At 42.5% G+C, this 27,054-nt stretch overlaps 1 protein-coding gene across 1 annotated transcript in view; it reads right to left on the bottom strand.

Annotated features, from left to right (window-relative positions):
* Positions 1–27,054, bottom strand: part of SPATA17 (spermatogenesis associated 17) — a 114,153-nt gene that overhangs the window by 16,565 nt on the left and 70,534 nt on the right. Inside the window, 1 exon segment of the mRNA XM_077339602.1 lies at positions 19,296–19,431. Within this exon segment, the coding sequence (XP_077195717.1) occupies positions 19,296–19,431 (136 nt within the window).

Here is a 27,054-nt window from a genome sequence, read left to right as displayed (position 1 = left end):
CAAGTGTTACTTCCCATTTTAAGACAATAAAGGTAAAATCAGATACATAATAGAGATTCCTACATCTCTTCATAGATCTTACCTAAAGAGTCCATAGTCTGAACTTTCTAAGCTATTTTGAAGTTAGCTTGGCATTTGGAGAACCAACAAATCATGTCAAATTTTGCAGAATATGATCCAATCCAATTCACACATTCAATTTAAAGGGATCAAAGCCACCCAGCCCACATGCCATGTCTCATGGCTTGCATCTATCCCCCAGCAGTAGCAATTCATATGCATGTATGTGTATAGGCTTTATTGCTACCTTTAACTGAATTAAAAGCAGTATATCAAATTTTATATTTGTGCTCCTTTTATTAGCTTTCTACCACTCTATCAGTTGACAGAAGGTATAATGAATTCTTTTTATATATAAACTGGAGTTTGTGTATCCTATTCTTGATGTAGTATTTCAAAAAGTGGCCTAAGCTTTGGGGAAAAAACCAATTACAGAAGCAGCATTAAAAATGCCAAGCACCAGGCAGAAGTAATTCTGGATCAGTTTAAAAAAGTGATTGATGAAACTCTAATCCGAGCTGAAGGAACAGTTTCACAACAAGCTGTGACCATTCCACACACTTCATTAGCTGCCATAATTAGCCTGGTGTTTCAATTTGTTAGAACTGGTGGGGACAATTTTACTCAGAATACAAACATCAAAAAGCAGGATCCCTCCGACTTCTGAAGAGGCTGATGAGAGGCTTTCGAGTCTTTTTGTTAACCAAAAGATTAATTACAGCTGATGGGAGGCTGTACTCTGATTGTCACTCTGTCTATGTACATTACTTTTAGCATCAGAAGGAAGACATGGTTGACACTGCAATGCTCAATCAAGCAGCTTCACATTGGGGCACTCAGTCTGTTTTAATATGCATAGTCTTGGGTTGTTTGATTGACTTGTTCTCTACTTTTCTATGTCTCAGGCTCTGATAAAAACTTGACTGAACCAACAGAACAGCAGGTTATATAGCAGCACACAAGGCAAGTATATTCTTGAGGACATCATTATCCCCTTCCCCATATTCATGTCTTGTAAAAGTCTTGTTTTAGTTGTCCTGCAAAGAGGAGAATAACAAAACATGTTCCATCACAAATTTTTGTATGGGTGTTATGGTAAAGGTAAAGGTAAAGGTAAAGGTAAAGGTAAAGGTAAAGGTATCCCCTGTGCAAGCACCAAGTCATGTCTGACCCTAGCGTTTTCTTGGCAGACTCAATACAGGGTGGTTTGCCATTTCCTTCCCCAGTCATTACAGTTTTAGACCCCAGCATGCAAGCTGGGTACTCATTTTACTGACCTCAGAAGAATGGAAGGCTGAGTTAACCTTGAGCCGGCTGCTGGGATCGAACTCCCAGCCTCATGGTCAGAGCTTCAGACAGCATGTCGGCTGCCTTACCACCCTGTGCCACAAGAGGCTCTGGGTGTTATGATATGGTACTTCTGATTCAGTTAGTATGGAATCACCTTCCAAGGGACTCGCAAGTGTCTTCTCCAGCAATTCAATCACAATTCGGCCCATTTAAATGCATCCCCTATACTTTCTCAGACAGTGCCTGAGAAGGCGGTGTGTGTGTGGGGAAGCCTGAATCTAACCGTTGATAATGACAGGAGCCCCACTGGCCCCCTTTAAAGATAATGGGCAGGGCTCTGTCATCATCAGCTATCTGGGGTAATGGCAGTCCCCTTTAAATGATCACCCACCTGTCTATGATGGTGGGGTGAGTATTTAAAGGAAGCGGCTAGCATGCCAAACAGCTGATGACATGCATCCTGTTGTTGTTATGTGCGAAGTCGCGACCCCATGGACAATGATCCTCCAGGCCTTCCTGTCCTCTACCATTCCCCGGAGTCCATTTAAGTTTGCACCTACTGCTACAGTGACTCCATCCAGCCACCTCATTCTCTGTCGTCCCCTTCTTCTTTTGCCCTCGATCGCTCCCAGCATTAGGCTCTTCTCCAGGGAGTCCTTCCTTCTCATGAGGTGGCCAAAGTATTTGAGTTTCATCTTCAGGATCTGGCCTTCTAAAGAGCAGTCAGGGCTGATCTCCTCTAGGACTGACCGGTTTGTTCGCCTTGCAGTCCAAGGGACTCGCAAGAGTCTTCTCCAGCACCAGAGTTCAAAAGCCTCAATTCTTTGACGCTCGGCCTTCCTAATGGTCCAACTTTCGCAGCCATACATTGCAACTGGGAATACCATAGCCTTGACTAAACGCACTTTTGTTGGCAGGGTGATGTCTCTGCTTTTTAGGATGCTGTCTAGATTTGCCATAGCTTTCCTCCCCAGGAGCAAGCGTCTTTTAATTTCTTTGCTGCAGTCCCCATCTGCAGTGATCTTGGAGCCCAGGAAAATAAAATCTGTCACTATCTCCATTTCTTCCCCATCTATTTGCCATGAATTGAGAGGGCCGGATGCCATGATCTTTGTTTTCTTGATGTTGAGTTTCAAGCCAACTTTTGCACTCTCCTCCTTCACCCGCATCAACAGGCTCTTTAGTTCCTCTTCACTTTCTGCCATTAGAGTGGTATCATCTGCATATCTGAGGTTGTTGATATTTCTCCCTGCATGCATCCTACTCACTCCCTTTAAATGCCTCCCCAACTGCAGAGAGGTTTGAAGGGAACAGGTGGAATACCTGTCATCATGGGGCCAACGGACCAAGCCCTATGAAGATAGGTTGAGGGACTTGGGAATGTTCAGCCTGGAGAAAAGGAGGTTGAGAGGGGACATATTTGAAAGGTTGTCATTTGGAGGAGGGCAGGATGCTGTTCCCACTGGCTGCAGAGGAAAGGACACGCAGTAATGGGTTTAAACTACAAGTACAACGATATAGGCTAGATATCAGGAAAAACATTTTCACAGTCAGAGTAGTTCAGCAGTGGAATAGGCTGCCTAAGGAGGTGGTGAGCTCCCCCTCACTGGCAGTCTTCAAGCAAAGGTTGGATACACACTTTTCTTGGATGCTTTAGGATGCTTAGGGCTGATCCTGCGTTGAGCAGGGAGTTGGACTAAATGGCCTGTATGGCCCCTTCCAACTCTATGATTCACATTAACCCTTGTGAGTTATCAGTGGTGCTTTGTCTCACACATAGGTATGAAGGTCTGATAATTTTAAGGGCTTTGGAGGTTAACACCAATTCCTTAAATTGGATGTACAGACTAATGGCTAGCCACATAATTGGAATAATATGATATGATTATATGATCATGACGTTTCATTCAGAAACCTGGCAGCTACATTCTGAAGTTTAAAGAGAGAAGGAGGTGGGAAGGAATAGCTTGTGGGAGAGCCTGTAGTTCTCTCTTCCACCCCCATGTGCCAGGTCAGCCCCTGATGCTTGCTGGCCCTGCTCATAGTTCTTGACCGTACAGTCAGAGGATTGCATTGCCACTTCCTCTAGCTTTCTAGCTCTGGGCTGCAAAGGCAGATTAAGGTAAGTCTTTGCTGTGGCATTCTCCTATCTTGACAGTTACGTCATTGTTATAGCTCCAAATAGTAACAGTTATATAACTAAAGCTATTAGACAACAGTACTATTAAGCTAATGTAGATTTGGAAATGTCTGGTTTATAAAAAGACAAGGGTAGTTTAGCAGGATGCATTTCATTTTCTCTTGCAAGCCACTGTCTCTCCCGGCAGCTCTTCAAACCCTTTATCCCTTTCTGGCTTCCTTCTCTCCCACATCTACTGGACAATCTACTTTTATCTGCCCCCATGCCTACAACTTTTCCTGCTTTCCTACCCCTGGCAGACAGCCACTCTCTATGAAAAGTCTGGCTCACTTGTGTGGTACCATTGTCAGACCAGATGATGTTGCATGACAGCCACTGGCCCAAACCAGGCACAGCAGCTGCCCCTGTGCTATGCTCAGTTGTGTGGGGTCCGCTGAGTGAGGCGTTGTTGCACAGAAGCCACCACCACTGGGCTGGGTGAAGCTGTGCAGGTTGTGAATCTCCTTTGATCACAGCTGGGCCTGTCCCCAGAGTGTCAAGAAGTATGACAGGGGACTTTGCTCTTTTGGCCTACAAAGACTCCTGTTACAGCTTTGTAGAATTCAAGGTTTAGAAGGCTTGGTGATACTGTACTAGTTGCTCAGCAACTTCAAAAATGGCCACTGAGAACTCAGTAGTTATCCCACCCCCCTCCATAAAGCTAAAGGTGGCATTTCTATTATTTGAGGGAGTTTTAATTCATACTTTTTCGTTTTAGATTTCAGATTTTAGTGCAAACCTTGGACATCTTTCAAGTTTATAGAGAAATCCCCCCTAACTGTCCAAGCTATTTTGTGGATCTACTGATTTCAGTTTGGAATTAGGTATATGACTAATCTATACCTACAGGTTAAGGGATGGCATCAGTATTTTATCCTAAGAGCTGAAGTCCAGTTACAGCCCTGAGCAAAATATTCCAGATGAAATTAAATTTTCTATGCCACTGTTAATGTCTACCTTCCCCTTTTTCATTCATTCATTCATTCATTCATTCATTCATTCATTCATTCATTCATTCATTCATTCATTCATTCATTCACTCACTCACTCACTCACTCACTCACTCACTCACTCACTCACTCACTCACTCACTCATTTATTTGTCTTTAACCGCTCCTGCGGTTAAAGCCCCAAAGTTAGGGCGGGCTCTGTCTGTGATAAAAACTCAGAGGGGTGAATCAGGAGCCGTGAAGTGACTCCTGATTCGCCCCTCCAAGTGCCACTCAAGGGCCAAGGGGCCAATGGGGAGGCGTGCGAAGCGCCTTCCAATTGGCTCCTCACCAGGACAGACCAAAATTCCATTCACCCAGCCCAGTCTGGCTGCCAGTCTGCTCCTGACCACCGCAGGGAGAGGAGGTCAGCAGAGTTGCCAAGGGGGATGAGAACAGAGGCTGCGCCAGCCCTTTTTCGCCCCAAGGCTGTCCTAACTGTCAAGTCCAACTGCAAATTGCCTCAGAACCCTGACAGAGCTGGCAGGAGGCTGCAGAGTATGCTCCCCCCCCCCTTTTCAGGCCTGCTGCGAAGGAGCCTCTGACAGACCCTGACTGAGGGGAGGGAGGCCTTTTCCTTCAGAGAGCAACGCAGGGGAGCCTGAGGGCCTTCCTTTTGAGGGGGGGACTTATCCCTTTTGCCAAACAGTTGGCTGACAGGGAGGCCACAGAAAAGCCCCTTCTCACTTAAAATACTACTCTGTCCGGAGGTTAGACACAGCCAAGCCATGTGTCTTTCTTCTTTGCAACTCTCTGCAGATTTGAGGTCACTGCACAGCATTATTCTGCAGAAGAAACTGGCTCTTTTGTCTCCTGTTTCATCTGCACAACAACCCTGTGCAGTAGGCCTCAAGTCTTTCAATTCAACAACAACCTGTGTGGGAGGCCTTAAATGTTTCTTCTCTACCACATCCCTGTCCAAAGTAGCCCTTTCTGCCTGGGGAGAAATCTTTATACTCTGCAGGTGAGCTGTAATTCCAGGACCTCTCCAGGCCCCACCTGGAGGTTGGGTACCCCTGGGACGGAAATATTCCTGGAGGTTTGGAGGTGGGACTTCAAAATCGTACAATGCCTCAGAGTCCAGCCTTCAAAGGAGACATTTTTGCCTGCAGTTGGTAGGGAGTGGTGCAGGGCTGTCCCTCCTGGCCTATGGGTTATGGCCAGCCTTTACCAGCAACTGTTTGTATTCTGGGGCATAGACAGGCAGACCAGCATCAGTCCTATGAGTCTGGAAAGTGCAGGAAGATCTAAATAAATATTTGCAGCCTGAAACTGTAAACAGAGAACAAGTAAATGTCTGGAGACACATGGTAACTGAAATGTCTTATTGGCCTAGCAAATAACCTTGGCCTGGCAAATAAAAAAAACAGTATAAAAAACCTTACAAAGGTGAAGACTGCTTTGTACCGAGAGTCTTCCTCTTAGCATTACCAGTTCCCCTGTGAAGCTTGCTACCCCACCTCCCTCATGGGGAGTCTGCTATGGGTAGAGAAAGGGCAGATGATTGGAAAATGCTTTGAGACACCTGAGGCCTGCTGGGTCACTGCAGCCCATTTCCAGTCCTCTTAGATCTCTCACAACCCCACATCCCTCACAGGTTGACTATTGTGGGGAAAAGGTGTTTGTAAACCGCTTTGAGACTCCTTTGGGTAGTAAGCAATAGGGTACAAAAATCCGTTCTTCTAAGGAGCAACCATGAAAGAAGCATGTGGGCACATAAAATTTTATCAACACTAAAAAAATGGAAAAGAAGGAACAGGGTGGACACCTGTGTACTGTGACTACCCCACGTGTATTAGGGCAGAGGGGCATTTCGGTGAATGTGGCCTAATTCCCCTAAGAAGAGTCTCCAGTCTGATTTTCCCTTCACATATCTGAGGACATGGGTCTGGAAAGCTCATCTGTAACCACTATGCCAAAATTCCCAAAGGTCAGTCCTGTCCCACACTCAACGAACATTCCACACCACAGGTTCTTGACACCCATATCTCCATACCCTCATTTGCCACCATGCCACCACAACCTCCCACACAACACACACATTCAACCCCATGCCCTTACAGACTGGACAACTCCTCCCCTTCCTCTTCCCACTGCCAAGCTCTAGCGCCCGTTGTATTCTTGGATACAACGGGCTTTGCCCCTAGTTAATTATATTTCTATACCACCCTCCCATGAAGCTTATGAAAAGCCATGACAAAGCTTTAGCTAATTTTGATCAATTGAGCAATGTCCACCAAATGACGTTGTACTGCTTTGGGGGGGATGCCAAAGTTACTTGTAAAGAGGGTTACTACTTCACCTATGCTAATACTTAATTAACTCTACATATGCTCAGTAGCTAAATACTTGTAAAGACTATACTATAGCCAGTGACTGAAATCTGAAGGACTTTAACAGATGGCAATTATGTGGACAAAAGTATTGAGAAGCTCTAATTTCTACTGATTCTCTGTTCCAGCTTCCCCTCTCCATTCCTCTCCAAATCACAGGGCTGCTCAACTCACAGCTACAGAGTTTTGGAGATACAAGTGGAAAGGACGAGCCTGGAAAGCCCTGTTGTGAGAAACAAACTCTACTATCTGGACCCAGGTCAATTGTTTTTACAAGAATAACTATTTGGAAATATAGAATACCTCTCTTTTAACTTGGCAGCTCTTTAAAGGCTGATTTCCTTTCAAAACCTAAACAAATCAATTGCCTGGTTAAACATGGAATGTAGGCAATGCAAGATATTTGTCATACAACAGACAGTGGATTGTTAGTCAGACAGTATAAGTGCCATCACATTTTGTCTTTCCACCTATCTATTTTTCAGAATTCCAGCCCATTATCAAAGCATGCCATTCTCCTGCTGAGAATTTATACAACCAAGAATCAGTGTTCATAAATTATTAAACTGGCTGCTGACAAACCTTTTCAAAGTGTCAGTGTCTTTTCTCATGCAAATAAATCCATTGAATGGCTCCAATTACTCTAGTCACTATTGGGTAATCTTCATTACAAATTATCACTTTATTTGAAACACCTATAACTTTAACAGAAAGTTTTATAGTTAAAAAAAAAGTATCTGTTCCGATTGGTTCCCCTACATTTGTTGGCCAATACTAGCTTAACAAAGTTAAGTCCAGTGGCATCTTAAAGACCAACAAAGTTTTTGAAGGTGGGAGCTTTCATGTGCATGCACACTTCCTCAGCTACGCTTGAATCTACAGTCCAGCTGAGTGCTTAAACAATGGCATTTTATGAACTTGAATACTCAGTTTTGTTTTATGCGATGTCCAAGAAGTCTAACTGAAGATAATAATAGAGAAAAAGGTTGAGTTTAGGGGTACCTTTAACACCAACAAAGTTTTATTCAAGGTACGAGCTTTCATATACACTTTGTCAGATACAAGGAAATAGAATCTTCAAACTTCACAGCTAGGTAGAGAGGGTAGGTGGGGGCTTTAATTGCCAGGAAGGGCTAGCAAGATGCATAAATAATAAGATGCATAAATAATAGGGTGATAATGGCTGAAATTGGATTAAGACAGTTATCAGGATCTTGCAACACTCTCAACTGCTTAGGGACTTGCTTTAGTATGTTTAGGGCTGATCCTGCGTTGAGCAGGGGGTTGGACTAGATGGCCAGTATGGCCCCTTCTAACTCTATGATTCTATGAAACTTGGTCCCTTTTTTTAAGGGAGTAGGGGAGTGTATCATAGACATGGAGCCATCATCCCTGGTGTTGCTCCTTTCAGCCTTTGGGTTGTGATAAGAATTCAGCTCATTCCCCATGCCTGGCAACCCATTGTTTCTGGCTGCCTTGTACATCATGATCCTACTGCCTCCCCACAACATCTCCATGGAAGGGTATAGCATGGTTGTATCCTGAGAAACCTAGCTACTGTCACTTTTTTCCTGCCACGAAAAGAAAGGGACGGTTCAAAATTATTGTAACAGAAGAAGAAGAACCTATCCCGGGCTATATTCAACAATTTAACAATAAATACAAATAAACGTTTCTTATCTCTTCTTATATTTTTTCTTATATTTTTATGTGTATAAGCACAACCAGAACGGCCTCTAGATTACACCGTTTTCAATTTTGTTTTCCTCAGTGGTTGTCCTTCTAAAATACAAAAGCATACAATTAATACAGGCTTATCAACCATTTTTACAAAACAGAAGAGAACATATTTAACTGAACATAGTCATTATTCTAGTCAACAATAGTACATACCTCCTATAATTTTTATAAATATACAGTCATTGTTTCTTTAATATATATATAAATCAAAAGCCAGCCTTTTGGCTATTATCATAAACCTTATAAAAATTATATTATAAAAGCCCCTTCTCACTTAAAATACTACTCTGTCCGGAGGTTAGACACAGCCAAGCCATGTGTCTTTCTTCTTTGCAACTCTCTGCAGATTTGAGGTCACTGCACAGCATTATTCTGCAGAGGAAGCTGGCTCTTTTGTCTCCTGTTTCATCTGCACAACAACCATGTGCAGTAGGCCTCAAGTCTTTCAATTCAACAACAACCTGTGTGGGAAGCCTTAAATGTTTCTTCTCTACCACAACCCTGTCCAAAGTAGCCCTTTCTGCCTGGGGAGAAATCTTTATACTCTGCAGGTGAGCTGTAATTCCAGGAGCTCTCCAGGCCACACCTGTAGGTTGGCTACCCCTGGGTTGGAAATATTCCTGGAGGTGTGACTTCAAAATCATACAATGCCTCAGAGTCCAGCCTTCAAATGAGCCATTTTTGCCTGCAGTTGGTAGGGAGTGGTGCAGGAGTGTCCCTCCTGGCCTATGGGTTATGGCCAGCCCTTATCAGCAACTGTTTGTATTCTGGGGCGCAGACAGGCAGACCAGCATCAGTCCTGTGAGTCTGGAAAGTGCAGGAAGATCTAAATAAATATTTACAGCCTGAAACTAAATAGAGAACAAGTAAATGTCTGGAGACACATTGTAACTGAAATAGTAACTGGCAAATAACCTTGGCCTGGCAAATAAAAAAACAGTATTAAAAACCTTACTAAGGTCAAGACTGCTGTGCACAGACAGTCTTCCTCTTAGGGTTGCCAGCTTCCCTGTGAGGCTCGCTACCCCACCTCCCTCATGGGGAGTCTGCTATGGGGAGAGAAGGGGAAGACGATTGGAAAATGCTTTGAGACACCTGAGGCCTGCTGGGTCACTGCGGCCCATTCCCAGTTCTCTCAGATCTCTCACAGCCACACATCCCTCACAGGTTGACTATTGTGGAGTGACAAATGGAAAAGGTGTTTGTAAACCGCTTTGAGACTCCTTTGGGTAGTAAGCAACAGGGTACAAAAATCCGTTCTTCTAAGGAGCAACCATGAAAGAAGCATGTGGGCACATAACATTTTACCAACAGTGAAAATATGGGAGACAGAAGGAACAGGGTGGACACCTGTGTACTGTGACTACCCTATGTGTATTAGGGCAGAGGGGCATTTCGGTGAATGTGGCCTAATTCACACAAGAAGGGAAATGATGCAGAACTGGGGGGAATTGGTTGCCATTTAATCTTCCCCTAAGAAGAGTCTCCAGTCTGATTTTCCCTTCACATATCTGAGGACATGGCTCTGGAAAGCTCATCTGTAACCACTATGCCACAATTCCCAAAGGTCAGTCCTCTCCCACACTCAACGAACTTTCCACACCACAGGTTCTTGACACCCATATCTCCACACCCATGGCCTCATTTGCCACCATGCCACCACAACCTCCCACACAATACACATGACAACCCCATGCCCTTACAGACTGGACAACTCCTTCCCTTCCTCTTCCCACTGCCAAGCTCTAGCGCCCGTTGTATTCTTGGAGACAATGGGCTTTGCCCCTAGTGAATACATATTTTAGAAGGTGGGCTTCAGATCAGATACTTTAGAAACACTAGCTGGAACTAAACCGAACAGTAAGTTACCACCATGTTCATGAAAATCAAATATATAAAATAAATAAAATAAAAAACAATATATTAAATTAGACTTCCCCTTAAAAATATATGCTCATTTTAAACATGTCTTAAACATTTATTTTTTTCAGGATTTTTCCTTGCCATCCAGCAAGCCTTTAGATGTTGATCTTATACAAGAGAGTATTTCACATAATAAATTGACCACTGAGGAAAACCCCTGTGGGTCAAAACGCATTTGGTCAATTCTGTTATGTGCAGTTAGGTGTACAAATATACCATAAGGTTGTGGAAAACTGGGGGGGAGGGGCAATCTGCTTCTCAACAGCATTAAACACAGGGCAGATGGCCCATGTGAAAGTCTTGAACATGAATTGTCCAGTCTAGAAGGCAAAATTGGCTTTACTGCTCTTCACGGATGGATAGCAATATTATAAACAATATTAGTAACACAGCAATGTTATTTTAATTTGGTACACCGAATACAAAACTAGACTCTGAGTAAGAATGCCAAGGAACTACTCTAGTCAGGAACAGCACAGCTTTTCAGCATATGCAAGGAACAGTTTCAACTCAATGTCTGATTAATGCACCCTGAACCCAGAAGAGGTTTCCCTTTGTTGATACATAATTATTTAATTAATTGCCAGTATTAATAAAATGAAATAATTTAAAACAAACAGCTTGATGGCTATTTTGGAGTGAGGTTGAATTGTCAATTCAGACATGCAGGCTTCTTCCTAAAATTGCAATTGGACGGACTGTTGAGTTTGAAAAGCATATTTTATTCCAATCAGTGTGTAAAAATAAAATTAGCCTTAACCAAGCCATGTTTCTCTGCCATACAGTTTAGCCGTAATGATCCGCACACACTGCACTCGCACATCAATTATGATAATCATAATCACAGTCGTTAAACTGAATGTTCATTATTATCAGGATGCTGGTGACAGCAGATTCAATCATCGGGTGCAATGGGCAGGCAGTCACAGTCCCACCCAAGTTTCTGCAGACAGTGTTGTGCCACATTAAACCTATGATATGTTCCACATCCCACTCCATTTTCAAAGCTGCAGACGGTAAAGGTCAACTTTATGTTCTGTGCAATATGCTTAGGTTCTCTAAATTAATTTGGAGTCATGGATGTTTTTATGCTTTGCAGATAATAAAATTCTACTTAGGGCTAAATATGCACGGGCAAGGAAGACCGGTGGTTCTATTGTGAGACAAGGCTCAAGCAACAATGTACATCTTAAAATGTCACTGCCCAATTTTAGAAAGAAGAAAAACATCAAGAATACTACATTAGAATCAGTTGTCTAAAATGCACATGCAAAACTAATGCACTTTTGATTAAATGCTCTAGGCTATAATTTCTGCTTCAGTGAACACATGAACACATGTAACTGTTTTGACAACTGAAAGTTTATAGTATATCTGGTCCCAATTGTCCATCTTCATGGGACAACATTGTGGATTAGATTCATGCTATTCAAGTTTAATTTTGAAACATCACATCTATTACAAGTATAGTCCTACTTGTTTGAGATTTGGGGCCAGTGAAAATGTTGTTTGTAGTATGATGCTTAAACAGCACATATTATTTAGCCTCAAAGCTTTCACATATGTAGAATGATACTGCCATGTAACAACTTACCCTTAGGTTTATTTATTATTATTTATTTAGTATATTTATATACCGCCCTCCCCGGGGGCTCAGGGCGGTTTACATAAGACAAACAACAATACATAAAACAATCTATAAACATGTGAATAACTTTACAATAATAACTAATGGTTGTAAACGTATAACAATGTAACAGTATAAATAATATAGACAATACAAAAATTCAACAATACAAACAGGTCCAGAGTATGTTGGTGGAATTCCGAGGGGGGGGGGCGGGGGGGAGCAGGGGCCTTTCAGTCGCTGTTGATTGTGTTTTCTGATCATTAATGTATTCAGTAATTCTTGGAAATGCAAATATGTGATGTTACCAAGGGGTGCCTCTCAGCTTTACAATTCACAAGACACAACTGTAATTGAATGAGCAGGAAAAACTGATTTTGGAAAGACACCATATCAGTGGCAAACACTGGCACGGTAGCATCTATAGATGCTCCCCATATGTGAACAAGGATGACAGAGCTAGAAGTGACCTCTTTCTATTTCACCTATCTTTAAAATTACAGTCTTAAAAAATGGTGGCTAGGATCTGGGAGTCCCATGTTCACATTCTAAATCAGCCCTGGAACTAAGGGCAACTTCTCACAGCACATTTTGAATCCTTATCCCCCCCCCCCCCACTTTACAACTTAATCCAATTCCCAAAGAAGCTCACAACATAATAAAAAATACAACAGATCAAATATCTTTAAACGTCCGCGGGGCACCACGGACTAAATAAAAGAGTAAGGTCTGTCGGGGAGGAGTTAGGGCGGGCCCTGTCCGGGATAAAAACTCAGAGGGACCAATCAGGAGCCACGAAGCGGCTCCTGATTGGTCCCTCCGAGTATCCATCCAGGGCAAAGCCGTGAATGGGGAGCCGCGCAAAGCGAGGCTCCCCATTGGCGGCTTGGCCCGGCCTCGCCAGGCCGGCCGCAGACTTACCTCGCAGATCGCCCTCGCAGCCTGCGGGGTAAGTCCTCCGGCCCTGCCACTCGCTCCCACCTTCTGCCGGGCCCGGGCGCTCCTTCGTGGCAGAAGCCGCCCCACCGAGCCCCAACGTTCTCCCGGCTTCTGCCGGGGCCACCTGCTCACGTTGGGGTTGGGCGGAGAGAGAGACAGAGAGATACAGAGATAGAAGCAGAGAAAGGAGACAAACACCCAGCCACCAAGGACACTCCACCCTTTCTAGCGCCCGTTGTATTTAAACATACAACGGGCTTTAAATCTAGTAAATATAATAATAAAAGAACCCTACAAATCAGCAGTCAGTTAACGGCTGATTGGACAACAGGATCTACAGAAACTGGTTAATCAGCAAAAAAGCAGTGTAAAAAGCCACTAATACTTATGAAGAAAGCAATCCTAAGCAGGTATACTGAGAAACCTACTCAGATGTATCTCATGGGTTTACACCCATGAAAGTGTTTTTAGGATTATATTCTTAATTTTGGATCATGACAGGCTAAATGTACAATTTCTTAGTGACCCTAGGCACAGAAAAACATTTCTTGACTGGAGTTATACATATCATTGCTGAATCACTACAGAAACACAAAAGAATTCACCACAAAAGAGTTTTAATATAATGACAGGGCCATGTGGAATTCTAAATGTGGAAAGATTTTTTGCATGCCTATGCATCTTGTATAAATTGGCCCTAAAATCCTTCTGGGCTTCTGTTTCTCAAACAGGAGTTCCCATGTCATACAGCAATACCATTACTGTAGCCGATTAGAGTTTCAAAAGAGTTTGAGATGTGGCAGAAGAACTTTCTGTTCAAAGACAAAAACAGAAAAAAACATCCATGGCACATGCAAGGTTGGACTAGAAAACCTCCTTGAATTGTAGTTCAAAAGAATTCAAACTAAGACTCTTCACTTTAGCTAAAGAATCTCCTTTAATTCTACTCTCAATGATTTAGGAATTACAATCAAAAAGACTATATGCCCTGAAGGCCAAACACCATTTATCTTCCATTACAGGGAAGTGCCAACAGAACATACAGGGGGGCCCCCTTGCAGCACTAGAGCAACAGATACAGATCCTCATTTGCTGAATGGAGGCCCTTGAGGGCCTGCCAATGCCATAAAGGAACATTGGCATCTGTTCCTACATCAGTTTTGGCTCATATATAGATGCCAATCCAACTGCAAGAGGTGACCCTCCAACCATGCAGCTGAAAGACCATCAAATGTTCATACCACAACAGAAGCCACCCCAAGCACATCCAGCATCCTGGTCATTTCCGTCCCACTGTCACAGAGGAGGTGCCCTAACAGCACAGGACCAAGTTGGTTACCAGTTGTAGGGGTCATGATCCCATGAAAACCACTCCATTGCCCCTTTAATAATAGTTTAATCATCATGCCCATCTGAGGTGTTGGTGTCTATTGTTGGCCTCTGGAAAAGGGAGTGGCAAAAGGTGTCCATAGCCACCATGGCAGCAACCTTGCCAACTCATGCCAGAGGCCACTGTAGCTCTGTCAGCTGGGCCGGAGACCTGACCGAGCCCTGAACTTGGCCAAATGTGTGGTACTGTGTTTGATCCATACTGGTGTCAGTTCCAATTATGCCCAAATGGGGGTATGTGATGGTGGGGGGGGGGGTCTGGCCATTGTTTTGAAATGAATGATGATGGAAGAAGAGTTCAGCTGTTGATCCATACTGGTGTCAGTTCCAATTATGCCCAAATGGGGGCATATGACGGTGGTGGTGGGGGTCTGGCCACTGTTTTGAAATGAAAGATGATGGAAGAAGAGTTCAACTGTACTGAAAACTCCTGACTAATAAAGGTTGTAGATACTCAGGACTACTAAGTAGCAGGCCACATTTATCAGAGGAGCTACCATAAGCACTATCTAAAGGCTGCAATTCAAAGAACAATTACTTGGGAGCAAGCCACACTGAAGAAAATGGGATATACTTTTGAGCAGATCTGTTTAGGATTGCCCTCGTAGGCCACAGCCCTATACATATTTACCTCAGAATAAGTCCTAACTAAACTCAATGGGATTTATTTTGAGAAGATTTTAGGGCTGCTGCCAGATTACTCTGTACAGATTTACTTAAAATGCCCTGGACCTCCAAAACCGTGTGCAGGTCCAAAAAACAGCCCCCTTGAGCTAGTACTGATTAATACACTTATGCTCATGAGGTAAATACCTTGTGGAAAAATAATTTAATTTCCATTCTATGACACTGTAAAGACTTAGGGTGTCCGGGGCAGTGGGAGCTGAGAGCTCTGTGCCACCTCAGACGAGGCTGGCTCCTCTTGCAGCTTGCTTTAAACTGAACTGCAAGAACAGCCACCCGCTAAAACTCCAGCTGATCCTCTCTTGTATCTCATTTTAAACCAAGAGAGAATCAACCAGAGTTGTGGGAGCTGAGAGCTCCATGCTGCCTTGGCTGGGGCTGGCTTTTCTTGCAGCTTGGTTTAAACCGAATTGCAAGAGGAGCCAGCTCAGGATTGGCTGGGGAGGCAAGAGCAGAGAGCTCCCAGCCAGGCCTGCATGGAGCAGGGAGAGATCTCTCTGCCACATGTAGATCCTGGGGCCAACTTCTGAAAGAAATGAAGCCAGCCCTACGTTCGTGCTGGCTTTAAAAAAAAAATTGTATTTTTCTTCTTAGTTCTATTGAAGGGGGGGGGGAGGGTTCTGAAAAACCTTGGATCCAAATACCAGTATTGGGAGCTGGAATTTTCAGAAATACCAGAATTTTTCAGGTCCCATACACTTCAACTGAAAAACCACAGATTTTTTGCACACCCCCAGGAGCAACAAGAGAAACTATACTGGTCAAATTTTACTTTTTTGTATGTGACCATATTCAAACATGAGTGAAAATGTGTTACTGCGTTCAGACCTTTCTTCATTGACATGTGCCATAAACCCTTTCAGAATTCCTTACTACAGGCCTTGATGTTTTTCAAAACTTTTAACATTGTAAAATAGCTGTTAGGTGGAAGGAATTCAATATGGGATAGGATGTCAAAAGTTTAAAAACTGAAGTCATGTAGATCATCAGTCACAAAGCATGAAATGGAAAGAAAACAATTGAACAATTACTTCTCAGCTGCATTTATAAGTTCTTGTCAGCTTGGGGAAGCAAACAGTTTTGATTTTATGTAACGTCCCTGTGGACTCAAGTTAAAATAGATTGCAGAAAAAGTTTATGACACACCAGGTCTTGCAGCATGATTTCATATCTTCAGGTAGGGGAATTCAGCCTGCTAGACACCTTAAATCTTTAGGGTTAAATTCTTGGAGATTTGTTTTTTTTTGGGGGGGGGGTATTTGAGAAGAGACCTCTGTGGGGTTCAATGCCATACAATCCACCGGCCAAAGCAGTCATTTCCTTCAGGGGAACCGATTTTGGTAGTCTGGACACTGGCTGTAATTCTGGGATACCTAGAGGTTGGCAACCCTAACCCTAGGCTACATCTACGAGCAGAAGATTTTGAGATATCAATCTTTTCTGACAGCAGTCCAAGATTTACAAGATCTTTGTACCAGGCACCTTGGTCTGAACTTGGGTTGCACTGAGGAGAGGAAACTGACTGAAAATGCTCCTTCATGTTTTTCTATCAGTTGAGTTTCCACTGACATAAAAGGCTCAATTGACGGAAAGAGAAATATGGCAATTTTTCCTAATTCCTCTTCCTCATTGAAGTTCTCCTCATATCCATGGAATTTTTCCAGGAGTTTCTGGGTGGGGGGGGGGGGTTTGAACATTTACAGTTGCTTTCTGTTCATGGTTCATGTCATTCTCAGGATACATAAGATGCTCTGAACCTCACACAAAGCCCTGGGATCAACACTCTATCCAAAGAAAAAGGGCTATAAAATGCTCAAATTGCCAGCAGAGTGGAGATGATATTCCAGTAAAGAGAGAACCATTTGCCCAACTGCCAGGGAGGGTCAAGATGGATGGCTACTGCAAAAACGTGAGCTGAGCAATAAAACCATAAACCCACACTGGTTGGGGGAAAGAGTGGTAGAGCCCGACAAGGTCATCAGTTCCCCAAAATTAGGACTGAGTAAAGAACTTTCACCCAGCTAAGGCAGTAAGAGTTAAAATATTTGAGGATCCTACAGAATCAAAGAATCATAGAGTTGGAAGGGACCTCCTGGGTCATCTAGTCCAACCCCCTGCAACATGCAGGATACCCATAACCCTATCGCTGACAGCATAACCTGCCACCCCCTTGAACCTTCTGTTTAAAAATTTCCAAAGATGGAGAAGCCACCACCTCCCGAGTGATCTAATGGAAGCAGGCCTTGAAAACAAAATCAAAGTTTGGAAAGCCACAAACACCCAAATCTTTTATTTACAGTGCTTAAAAATCTATTTAGGGAAAAACTTAAACAATTTTTACTTTGAAAAATATTTGTTTAAGCATGTATTACCACTTTTGGAAGCAGTTATAGAATCATAGAATTATAGAATTGAAGGGACCTCCTGGGTCATCTGGTCCACCCCCCTGCACTATGCAGGACACTCACAACCCTATTGCTCATCCACTGTAACCTGCCACCCCCTTGAACCTTCACAGAATCAGCCTCTCTGTCAAATGGCTATCCAGCCTCTGTTTAAACATTTCCAAAGATGGAGAACCCACCACCTCCTGAGGAAGCCTGTTCCACTGAGAAACCACTCTGTCAGGAACTTTTTCCGGAAGTTTACATGGATTTTCTTTTGAATTAATTTCATCCCATTAGTTCTGGTCCGTCCCTTCAGGGCAAGAGAGAACAACTCTGCTCCATCCTCTACATGGCAGCCTTTTAAGTACTTGAAGATGGTAATCAGATCCCCTCTCAGTCATCTCCTCTCCAGGCTAAACAGACCAAGCTCCCCCAACCTTTCTTCATATGTCTTGGTCTCCAAACCCCTCACCATCTTTGTTGTCCTCCTCTGGACATGTTCCAGTTTGTCTACATCCCTCTTCAACTGTGGTGCCCAAAACTAAACACAGTACTCCAAGTGAGGCCAAACCAGAGCAGAGTAAAGTGGTACCATCACCTACTGTGATCTGGACACGATCCTAGATCCTTTTCGCACATACTACTGCCAAGACAAGTCTTCCCCATCCTATATTGGTATCTATGGTTTTTCCTACCTAAATGCAAATCCAGTTGATACTGTTCAAATTACATTAAAACTGTGTGCTTATGATGGATGGGGAGCAAGGAAGGGAACACGGGAACATCATCCTCTTTTGCCTAACATCCAACAGCTTGTTCCCATCCCTCTTGCAAGATGATGATGTAATATCTGTAACTCAAAAGTTTGGCAGAGCAATATGGTGCTCTGGATTGCAAGGATGTGCTGTAGTGACTAAAATCCTCTTCATTTTAAGAAAGCAGTCCATGTTCAGTTTCATGTCTTGCTGCTCATTCACACAATACAGACAACAGTGAGTGGGAGTCAAGGAACGATGAGGTTTGCCCACAACAGCCTTTTATGGTGCCCCAAAATTTGGATGGTGGCCAACACTAGACCAGTGAGCAAAAGGTAAAGAAGCTGGGAAATGCTCTCTTTTACACACATGTGCCATATCACTACAGTACACAGAATGAAGCCAGAGATTTTTCAGTCATTCATCTTGAGAAAATGTTCTGCATGTGTATAAGACTTTGAAAAGTGACCAAAAAAATTATTGCATTAGAACTAGGATTTTGAGAATCAAGACACACAGTCGTGTCAGCAGGCCAAGATGGACAGAGGAAAGAAGCCATGGCTTCTTCATCTCTGGGCTCAATGCAGAATTTGAGTGTCCGTGTTTTTCAGGTTACAGCCTGAAGCTATGTTTACAAATTCAAATATGGATAAAACTGAAAATCTGTAAATCATAAATCCATGGGAGCAAATGCCTCTGTAACTCAACAGTGTAAAAAAAAAATGCTACATCGTTATTAAGTGAAAACACAGAATTTCCAATCCATGCCATTGTTGCGCATTTCTAAAATGAAGTTTCCAAATATTATGAAAAGTTCATCCTATTGCATAACTTCTAAAATATTTCAACCAATAATATTCTATCACTGTGTAGCTTTTTAAAAAGTAATCATTACCTTACCAAGATCATTGCATAGCTTCTTAATAATTTTAAGGAGCTTTTATTTCATTTTAGGGAAAATTAGTGGATTATAACTTTGCTCCAGTTTTCTATAACTTACCTTATTTGTTATCCATTTCTCTCTGTGTTGTTCCCGGAAGTATTTGAGTCCATAATTTTCTTTGCCATATTTACTTGATCTTTGCATTGATGGGATATAGTCATATGGTTTGTGGCACCATGCAAATGGTAAAAATCTGAAAGATGAAACATATATATGCATATATATATATATATATGTATTCATTTTATTATTTTGCTGACATATGTAAGTAAAGAGGAAAATATTATAAAATATGACAATGTTTGCTCCCATAACCACTTTCTGCATTCATAATCTATCGATGTTAGTATATGGCTAGATGCATTTTTAAAGATAATTCCCCTTCTTTTCTCTTGCATACTCTCCATTCTATGTAATAAGGTTACATAGTTTTTGTTTCACAAAATGTCAGATTTTTAAAAGTGAAAATTATGGAGATTTGCCTCAAGTATGAGGAAAGCAGCACATAGATAATTGATTATGTTATAGCAGTGGTCCCCAACCTTTTTATCACCGGGGACCGGCCAACGCTTGACAATTTTACTGAGGTCTGGGGGGGGGGGTAGTCTTTTGCCAAGGGATGTCGCCGCCACCTGAGTCCCTGCTCCACTTGCTTTCCCACCGGTGCCCCTGAATTACCACCACCCACTGGGGGGTGCTGCCAGCAGCAGCTGCACAGTGCCACACACTGCAAAGCCGAGGGGGAGCCCCAGCCATGGCGGCTGCTGGAGAGCACCAAAGGTGAGCCAGCGGCAGAGTGGCAGGGCAGCCCCCAAGGCAGCAGCCGGGGAGGAGGAGCCGCGGCCCCGTACCGACTGATCCATGGATTGGGACCGGTCCCCGGACCGCGGGTTGGGGACCACTGTGTTATAGTAACAAGAACTGTATATTTTTGTAAAAGGAAGGGCCCGTGGAGAGGAAATTGTGTCCAGACAGTAGATTTCTTCTCCAGTAAGACTGCATTATAGACATTATTATTTCTAGTCTTGCTCTATTATTCCTACTCTCAACTTCCAAACACTGTAAAGGGAGATTAAGGATCATGGCAAGTCTTGTCCTTAGTTTGATGGGAAATTCAAAGAGGCTTAATTTTTTTCCATTTATGCACTGCCTTCCTCCAATGGGGAACCAAAGTGGTGTACATTGTCCTCCTCTCCTTCATTTTATCTTCACAACAACCCTGTGAGATAGATTAGCCTTCTCTGGGCCAAGGTAACCCAGAGAAGCTCCATGGCAGAGTAGGTCTTATAACTTGGGTCTTCCTAGTATAACACTCTAACCCAGACTTTTTCAACCTTTTGACCATGATAATAGGCAGGCTTGATGAGAACTGAGTGGGGGAAGAGACAGGAGGTGGTTTTAGGCAGAGGAGACATGCGGGTGCATAAACCATGAGAGAACTCACTCACACTTGGGAGGGGGAGCAATGGAAATGGCTGGTTCCTTAGCTCATGGCTAAATCCATTAAGGCAGGACAGGAAAGGTTGCAGACCCTCTCCAGAGCTCCTGCAGACCTCCAGGACCCCCAGGAATACAACTGTGTTTTATAAAGGTATTTAACTGGTTCTCAGGAAGAATGGAATTCTGACAACCAGACTAAGACCTGTGTCCATCTTCATTCTTTTAATCTGTTGTGGAGGCTTCCACTGCAGAGCACATTCTTCTTGAGCTATGCATTCTGGAGCTCCTTGAAATAAATGCCTACTGCCCAAGGAGGCATGCTCCACAGAGGACGACTGCCTCTGCAATGAACAATACGAAGTTTATGTGGAGCAAAGCATATGTGGATCTAGACAAGGGACGCAAACGTCACAGGTGCAACTGTATCTTTCCAAAGTCTGGTAATAAATGTCACAGTAGATTTCAGGCATACAGCTTCTACAACTGACATCAATTCAATAATAAAGGAGAGACAGAAAGGTTATAACAGCGGTAAACTATGTGAGCAAGAAAGGTTCAGGTGAAAGACAGCTGCTTGCACACTGGATGAGATACCTAACACCAGGGGTAGTCAAACTGCGGCCCTCCAGATGTCCATGGACTACAATTCCCAGGAGCCCTTGCCAGCATTCGCTGGCGAATGCTGGCAAGGGCTCCTGGGAATTGTAGTCCATGGACATCTGGAGGGCCGCAGTTTGACTACCCCTGCCTAACACGATGCCATAATACTGCTATCAATGTAGAAAGGCCATTACATTTGTCTACATCTTTCCCAAGAATAAGTGCATTTGTGAAAGAAGTACAGAATAGAATCACACCCTAAATGATGAGGTTGTTAAAGTACTAAATGTCTGTACCTATGGGTTAAAATGTTATCTTTCTCAGATGCATGTCATAAGGAAAGATTAAAATGTTATTTTCCTATTACTATATAGATTAGAAGATAAACCAAACAACTCTGAAAAAAGACAGAAGAGTTTTTTTTGAAGAGCAGACAATATTAAGGTTTTAACTGCTGTGTACAACTTTGAAGAAGGCACTGGGTGTGGGGGGAAACCACTTGCCTTTTTATTTTTACTAACTTGCTAAATTCTATTTTAAAATCATTTATTGGAAGAGGTTTATATTTTATCAACAGTACATCAATAAACCTTCCTGGTGGAGAAACAAATTGGTCTTTATTAGCATCTGTCCAGTCAAATTGCCCATAAAGAATTCCAAAGCAAGGGCTCTTGAAAATTAACAAAACAAAAGCACAGAAGTAGCCGAGCTTTAAATTATACAAAGCTAGAGAAGCATGTATATACTCATGGGACAGGTGGCTCTCATATAAGACAGATTATAGCACTTCCAGGGCTAATTTGCACATGGGATGGACATCACACACACAAAAATTAATGTGGCCCCAATGTCCCTGAGTATACATAGGAGGTGCTGAAAGCCGGCTGCTCCACTTACAGTTTTTATCACTTCTGAATTGCATTTTAATAGTACATTTTTCTTTTGTTCAGACATGAAAGAAAATTGGCTCTCTCGGGGGATTGGACGATGACTGAAATGACAAGGCTAGTAGCCTAAGAATTTTGCCCATGAATACCTGAAATTTAGGGTAGGCTTAATACAGAGACCAAAGGGATTAAAAATCTTTATAATGGCAAATTTGATATTAAACATCAGACACAATGTTTATAGTTTATTTTGTCAGTGAAGCAAATGAGGATTCCTTACAGAACATTATTTTTAAAATACCCTCAATGGCCTTGTTTTTATTATCAAAGGACATGAAAACAGCCCAGTGTGGAAACATATATTGCAACTATTTAAAGAAAATTAGGGATTGAATAACCTAATTAAATGCTATTTTTGAGTACATAGTGGGATAGCTACTGTGTTGGCTGATACCTTGCAGTTTGAATATTAGACTGTCAGAACAAGATGACATTGGTACTATATTTGAAGCTTGCGACCAGACCAAGTACCAGAGCTGTATTTTCCATAAGTTCAGAATTCAAGACTTCACTAATACAAGATGTGAGACTAAACTAGAGAGTATACTGTGCCCCAAACAAAATTGTTACAGCTTCCAAACCAGAAAGACACTGGATAACCTAAGCAGGAATTGTTTACATTTGATCCTTCTATTTTATAGGCTCTACTTTCTTCCTGGTATTTTATTCACTCTGACCTATGTCAGTCTGGTCCCAAATCAGTCTGAGTTCCTGTACCCATTCACAGGATCTTTCCCCCTCCCCATCCCTGTGGGATTCTACTTGGATTTGTGGATCAAAAGTTGAACATGCCTTTACTAGAAGGTACTGTGATAAGCCCTGCAAATCTTTTGAAAGGGATATAAACTGGGACAAGTAATGATTAATGCAGACAAAATAAAATGGTGGTAGTGACACAACCTGCCACATATACATCAACATAAGGTGCGAGCGACTTCTCAAAACATACATTTTATGTCATTAATTTTCTTTGTTTTGTTACAAGAGAGCAGGATGAGTAAGTTGCCATTTTTATTTTGTCTTTCATAGCTAAACGTAATTGGTTATACACTAACGGCATGCTAAAAAACGAATAGGAACTACATAGTAAGGTCATCTCTAACATCTTGTCTTTCAAGTGAAAATGCTATTTAGAGATTTTATTCAGTAGTACATTGGCTATATCATAGTTACTAGTTTTTAGTATACACTGTATTTTCTGATACAATATTTAAAATTATCATGCTGTTTTCGTTATAATCCAACTCTGCAGCAGAAGTAAAAGCATCAGAAAAATGGTAGCCTAGTTCTTGTATAAAGCAAAAGTAACAGAGACCTTTTCTTCACGGAGAAATTCTAGAACTTCTTAATTATATACAGAATTATTATCTACATCCCCAGTGTTACAAAGTACCAGAACTTCATTAGAAAAATTAAGCTGGAAAAATGAAGGCACCACTTTGTAAATTTCCACTGGAAATTAGCTGGAAGAGACAGAGGAATACTGGATCAAAAGAGGGTAATCATGCTTAACTGTGCCCTAGAGCACCCGCATGTATAATACGATTTGCACAGTAACTACCTCTCCTATTACTGCTTGTTTGGAGTATTCTGTGTTAATGGGGTTAGCTAATTTAGTATTTTAACTTAAAAAGGCTCTGCTGATTAATAAATGTTGCACACTGTGCTAGTAATTAAAATAAATGGAAGAGTTACAAACAGAAGTTGAATTGTTAAGAAAACATTATCTGAAAATATATGATAATCCCTGTTTATCATAATACAATAATAGTCCAGAAAATATGCAAATTGCTAAAGTTGCAAAGCATGTGAAAAACCAGACCTAACTTGAAAAAAGTTTTAGATGCATTTGGTTCAGTGTTCATTTTCACAACGTCCAACCGCTCTTCAAATACCACATGCAGTGAAGGCAGCATGTGTCCAGTGTAGTCCCACTCCACCAAAAAAGGGTTGCAGACAATTTCAGTAATTCACCCATGCTTCCACTGTTGGCGTAGGAACAGCATGAGCAAAAGGATTCTGTCTGAACAATTTCCAGGACTGGAACTGAATATTCTGCACTTTGAACACAAATGCACACCCACATTCACTTAATGCTGCACAATAGACTGAACATTGTGGAAGCAACATTGTCAGTACTGTTCACCTTCTCTCCCCAAAGCGACACCAATACATTCCCAATGCAGAGTTTGAGCTGCCAAAGCTGACACTGTCAAAAACTTCGGAGGCTTCAAGGAATGCTCAGAATTATATGTAATGTGTGGGCAGGCAGCTACTTCTGGAGCTTTTGTTGTTGGATCTTAGGGAGAGTAACAATAGAAATGTTCCTTTATCATTAATTAGGCTGCAAATAAGCAGTTGGATTCTGTGGTCTGTCAGTAGAAAGCTCTGATGGCTGTGGATCTTATATGTATTTCCTGCATTGAGCAGGAGGTTGGACTAGATGGCCTGTATGGCCCCTTCCAACTCTGATTCCCTACTCTCAGCAGTGTAAGGAAATCATCTTTTCCCCCTAATTGTTTCTTGGCTTTCCAAAACTTATAGGTGATTGGCAGCTCAACTCATTGGTCAACCAGAATCGGTCTAGCTGCTGACAGCCTGGCATAAAGGATGGTCATCCATTCTAGCTTATACCCTTTGATCAGATTGTTCTGGATACTATCCTTTAGTCCATCCTTTTGTCTGGCTTGGGCTTTGTGTGGCCGGAATTTGTGCTCTTGAATTTTGGACTCTGAAACTTTACCGAGACTTTCTGTTTCAGTCTAGTTGGGTAATATCTGAAGGGGACCAAAAATTCTGTCTAACTAGTTTAGATAAGATATTTAGATAGTATTGTTTTCTTCCTTGCTCTGCTGTGCTACTCTTATATTTATACACTTCTTGAACATTCTGAAATAAAACTTTATACTTCTGTGATATTATTTGGATTTGGGGGCTTCAATCTAAACTCAGTACCTTGGCCTACATTGGCTTCAGCTACTAAAGGACTTGTTTTTGGAACTCAATTTGCAAGTGTCCCACTTTGCAAGGCTGACTTTTTAATTGCTCTGGGTTGCTCAGCAGTGATGAACATGAACCGAGAATGGAAAAGCAAGGACATAAACCAGACTACCAAATGTAGATTAGTCCGATCTGTCATATTTCATATGGCTGTGAAAATTGGATGACAGGAGAATTGATTCATTTGAACTCTGGTGCTGGAGAAGGCTTCTGCAGATTCCATGGACAGCAAAAGTTAAGGCTGATAATGTATACTGCATTCTAATTACTTTTATTCTGTAAGGACAGTTCTGCATTCTTGGCTGCTATGGCAAACAGCTTAAGTCAGGATTCAAATGTGTGCACGGGCAATGAAATTCCCATTGCCTAACATTCCACACCATGTGTAGTTTTGCAGGTCTGTGCTGGCCTGATGTCCACTATTGGATGTTAAACTTTATATCCTGAAATAAAGCTCTTTTTAAAAAAGCTCTTTTTCAGGCTTTTTGAGTTCCCTTGGTCTTTTGTCTGTAGATGTGTAATAAAGAAAGCTACCACCATTACCTAGGATAATCAAAGTGCTAACTTTATTTTCATTGCTCAAGATGGATTTGTAGTACACACAGGCCCAAACCCTCTATTCCAGACCTAAGTGTATTGTGGGCAATTGGTAGGATGCAGAAGAGTCAGGCCTCCTCTGATTTGTGCATCCCTGATCTCACAGACCCTCACCATGCTGGTGCCAAGTCCAATGCTGTAACATGTAAAGCTCATGCTTTTCCTTGCCAAGCCTTCTTTAGTGCTTGAGAGATGTGTGCCACAAGGTCTATGGGTCAAGGATCATGACATCTCTCAAGACATTTCTGTCTCAGGTTCATGAAGATGCTGAGGTCCTAGGCACATGATCTGAGGATTACCCCCTCATTATGGTTCTTCAGGGGTACCCCAAAATTATGGTTCAAGGTGCTCATCTAAGCTGTAGCATATACCACTGAAATGGTTTTTCCATTGGTCCAGCCACAGGGGGAAATCAGCTCACTGCTTGGTCTGCCCTGCCACCCCATTTACCTCTTAGAGCCACCAAAAAGCCCTGCTGCAGATCCCTCAAGAAGATGTCATCATCCTCATCTGAAAGGATCTTCATCAGTCTCATAGCGCTGTATACTTGGGGACACAATATTTGTGCCTTCAATAGCAGTGACCCCATGCTGCACTTCACTATTCACCTTAGTCTGTGCTTCCTCCTGTTGCCTTGGGGACATTGCACCTTTCCAGACTTGCTATTGAAGCATATCTGTTCATGCAATCAGCACACCCAACACCAGCGTCTTCAGCTACTCAATGTCTGCTAGGGCTTGCAAAACAATGGATTTTCTTGCATGTTGCATGTTCACCCAGGTGAATTCATATGATATGGGGTGGGGGAAAGTCCTTCAGGTGGTGGTGGAAGGCTGACAACAGCAAGCACCTTCTCCCCAAACATGCAATCCTTATCAAATTGTATCCTTATGGGTTGTGAAATTCTTAACTATTTCTCAGGAAGATGCCACTTAAGTTAGCGATCCCCAACTTGTGGGTCGCAGACCACCAGTGGTCCTTTGACTAATTGGAGGTGGGCCCCGAAGGACGCCTTCTCCCCCCCCGGCCCTTTACTTCATCCCCCCCCCGGCCCTTTACGACACACTTCGGGTGTCATTGTCTCCCATCACTCCCAGATGGGACTATCTCGTTGCAGAGAAACAAGCTCAGGGTTCCCATTGATTTGTCATTGTCATGAGTTAAAATTTCCATGAAAATAAAATGTTCCTTATGTTCATTGTTGTGGCGTGTCTGTATCTTATTTTGAAGGG

Source organism: Paroedura picta, chromosome 1 (genome assembly GCF_049243985.1).
Source record: "Paroedura picta isolate Pp20150507F chromosome 1, Ppicta_v3.0, whole genome shotgun sequence".
Classification (NCBI taxonomy): domain Eukaryota; kingdom Metazoa; phylum Chordata; class Lepidosauria; order Squamata; family Gekkonidae; genus Paroedura; species Paroedura picta.
The sequence above is the reverse complement of the archived record's forward strand: the minus strand, read 5'-3'. Positions and strand labels throughout refer to the sequence as shown.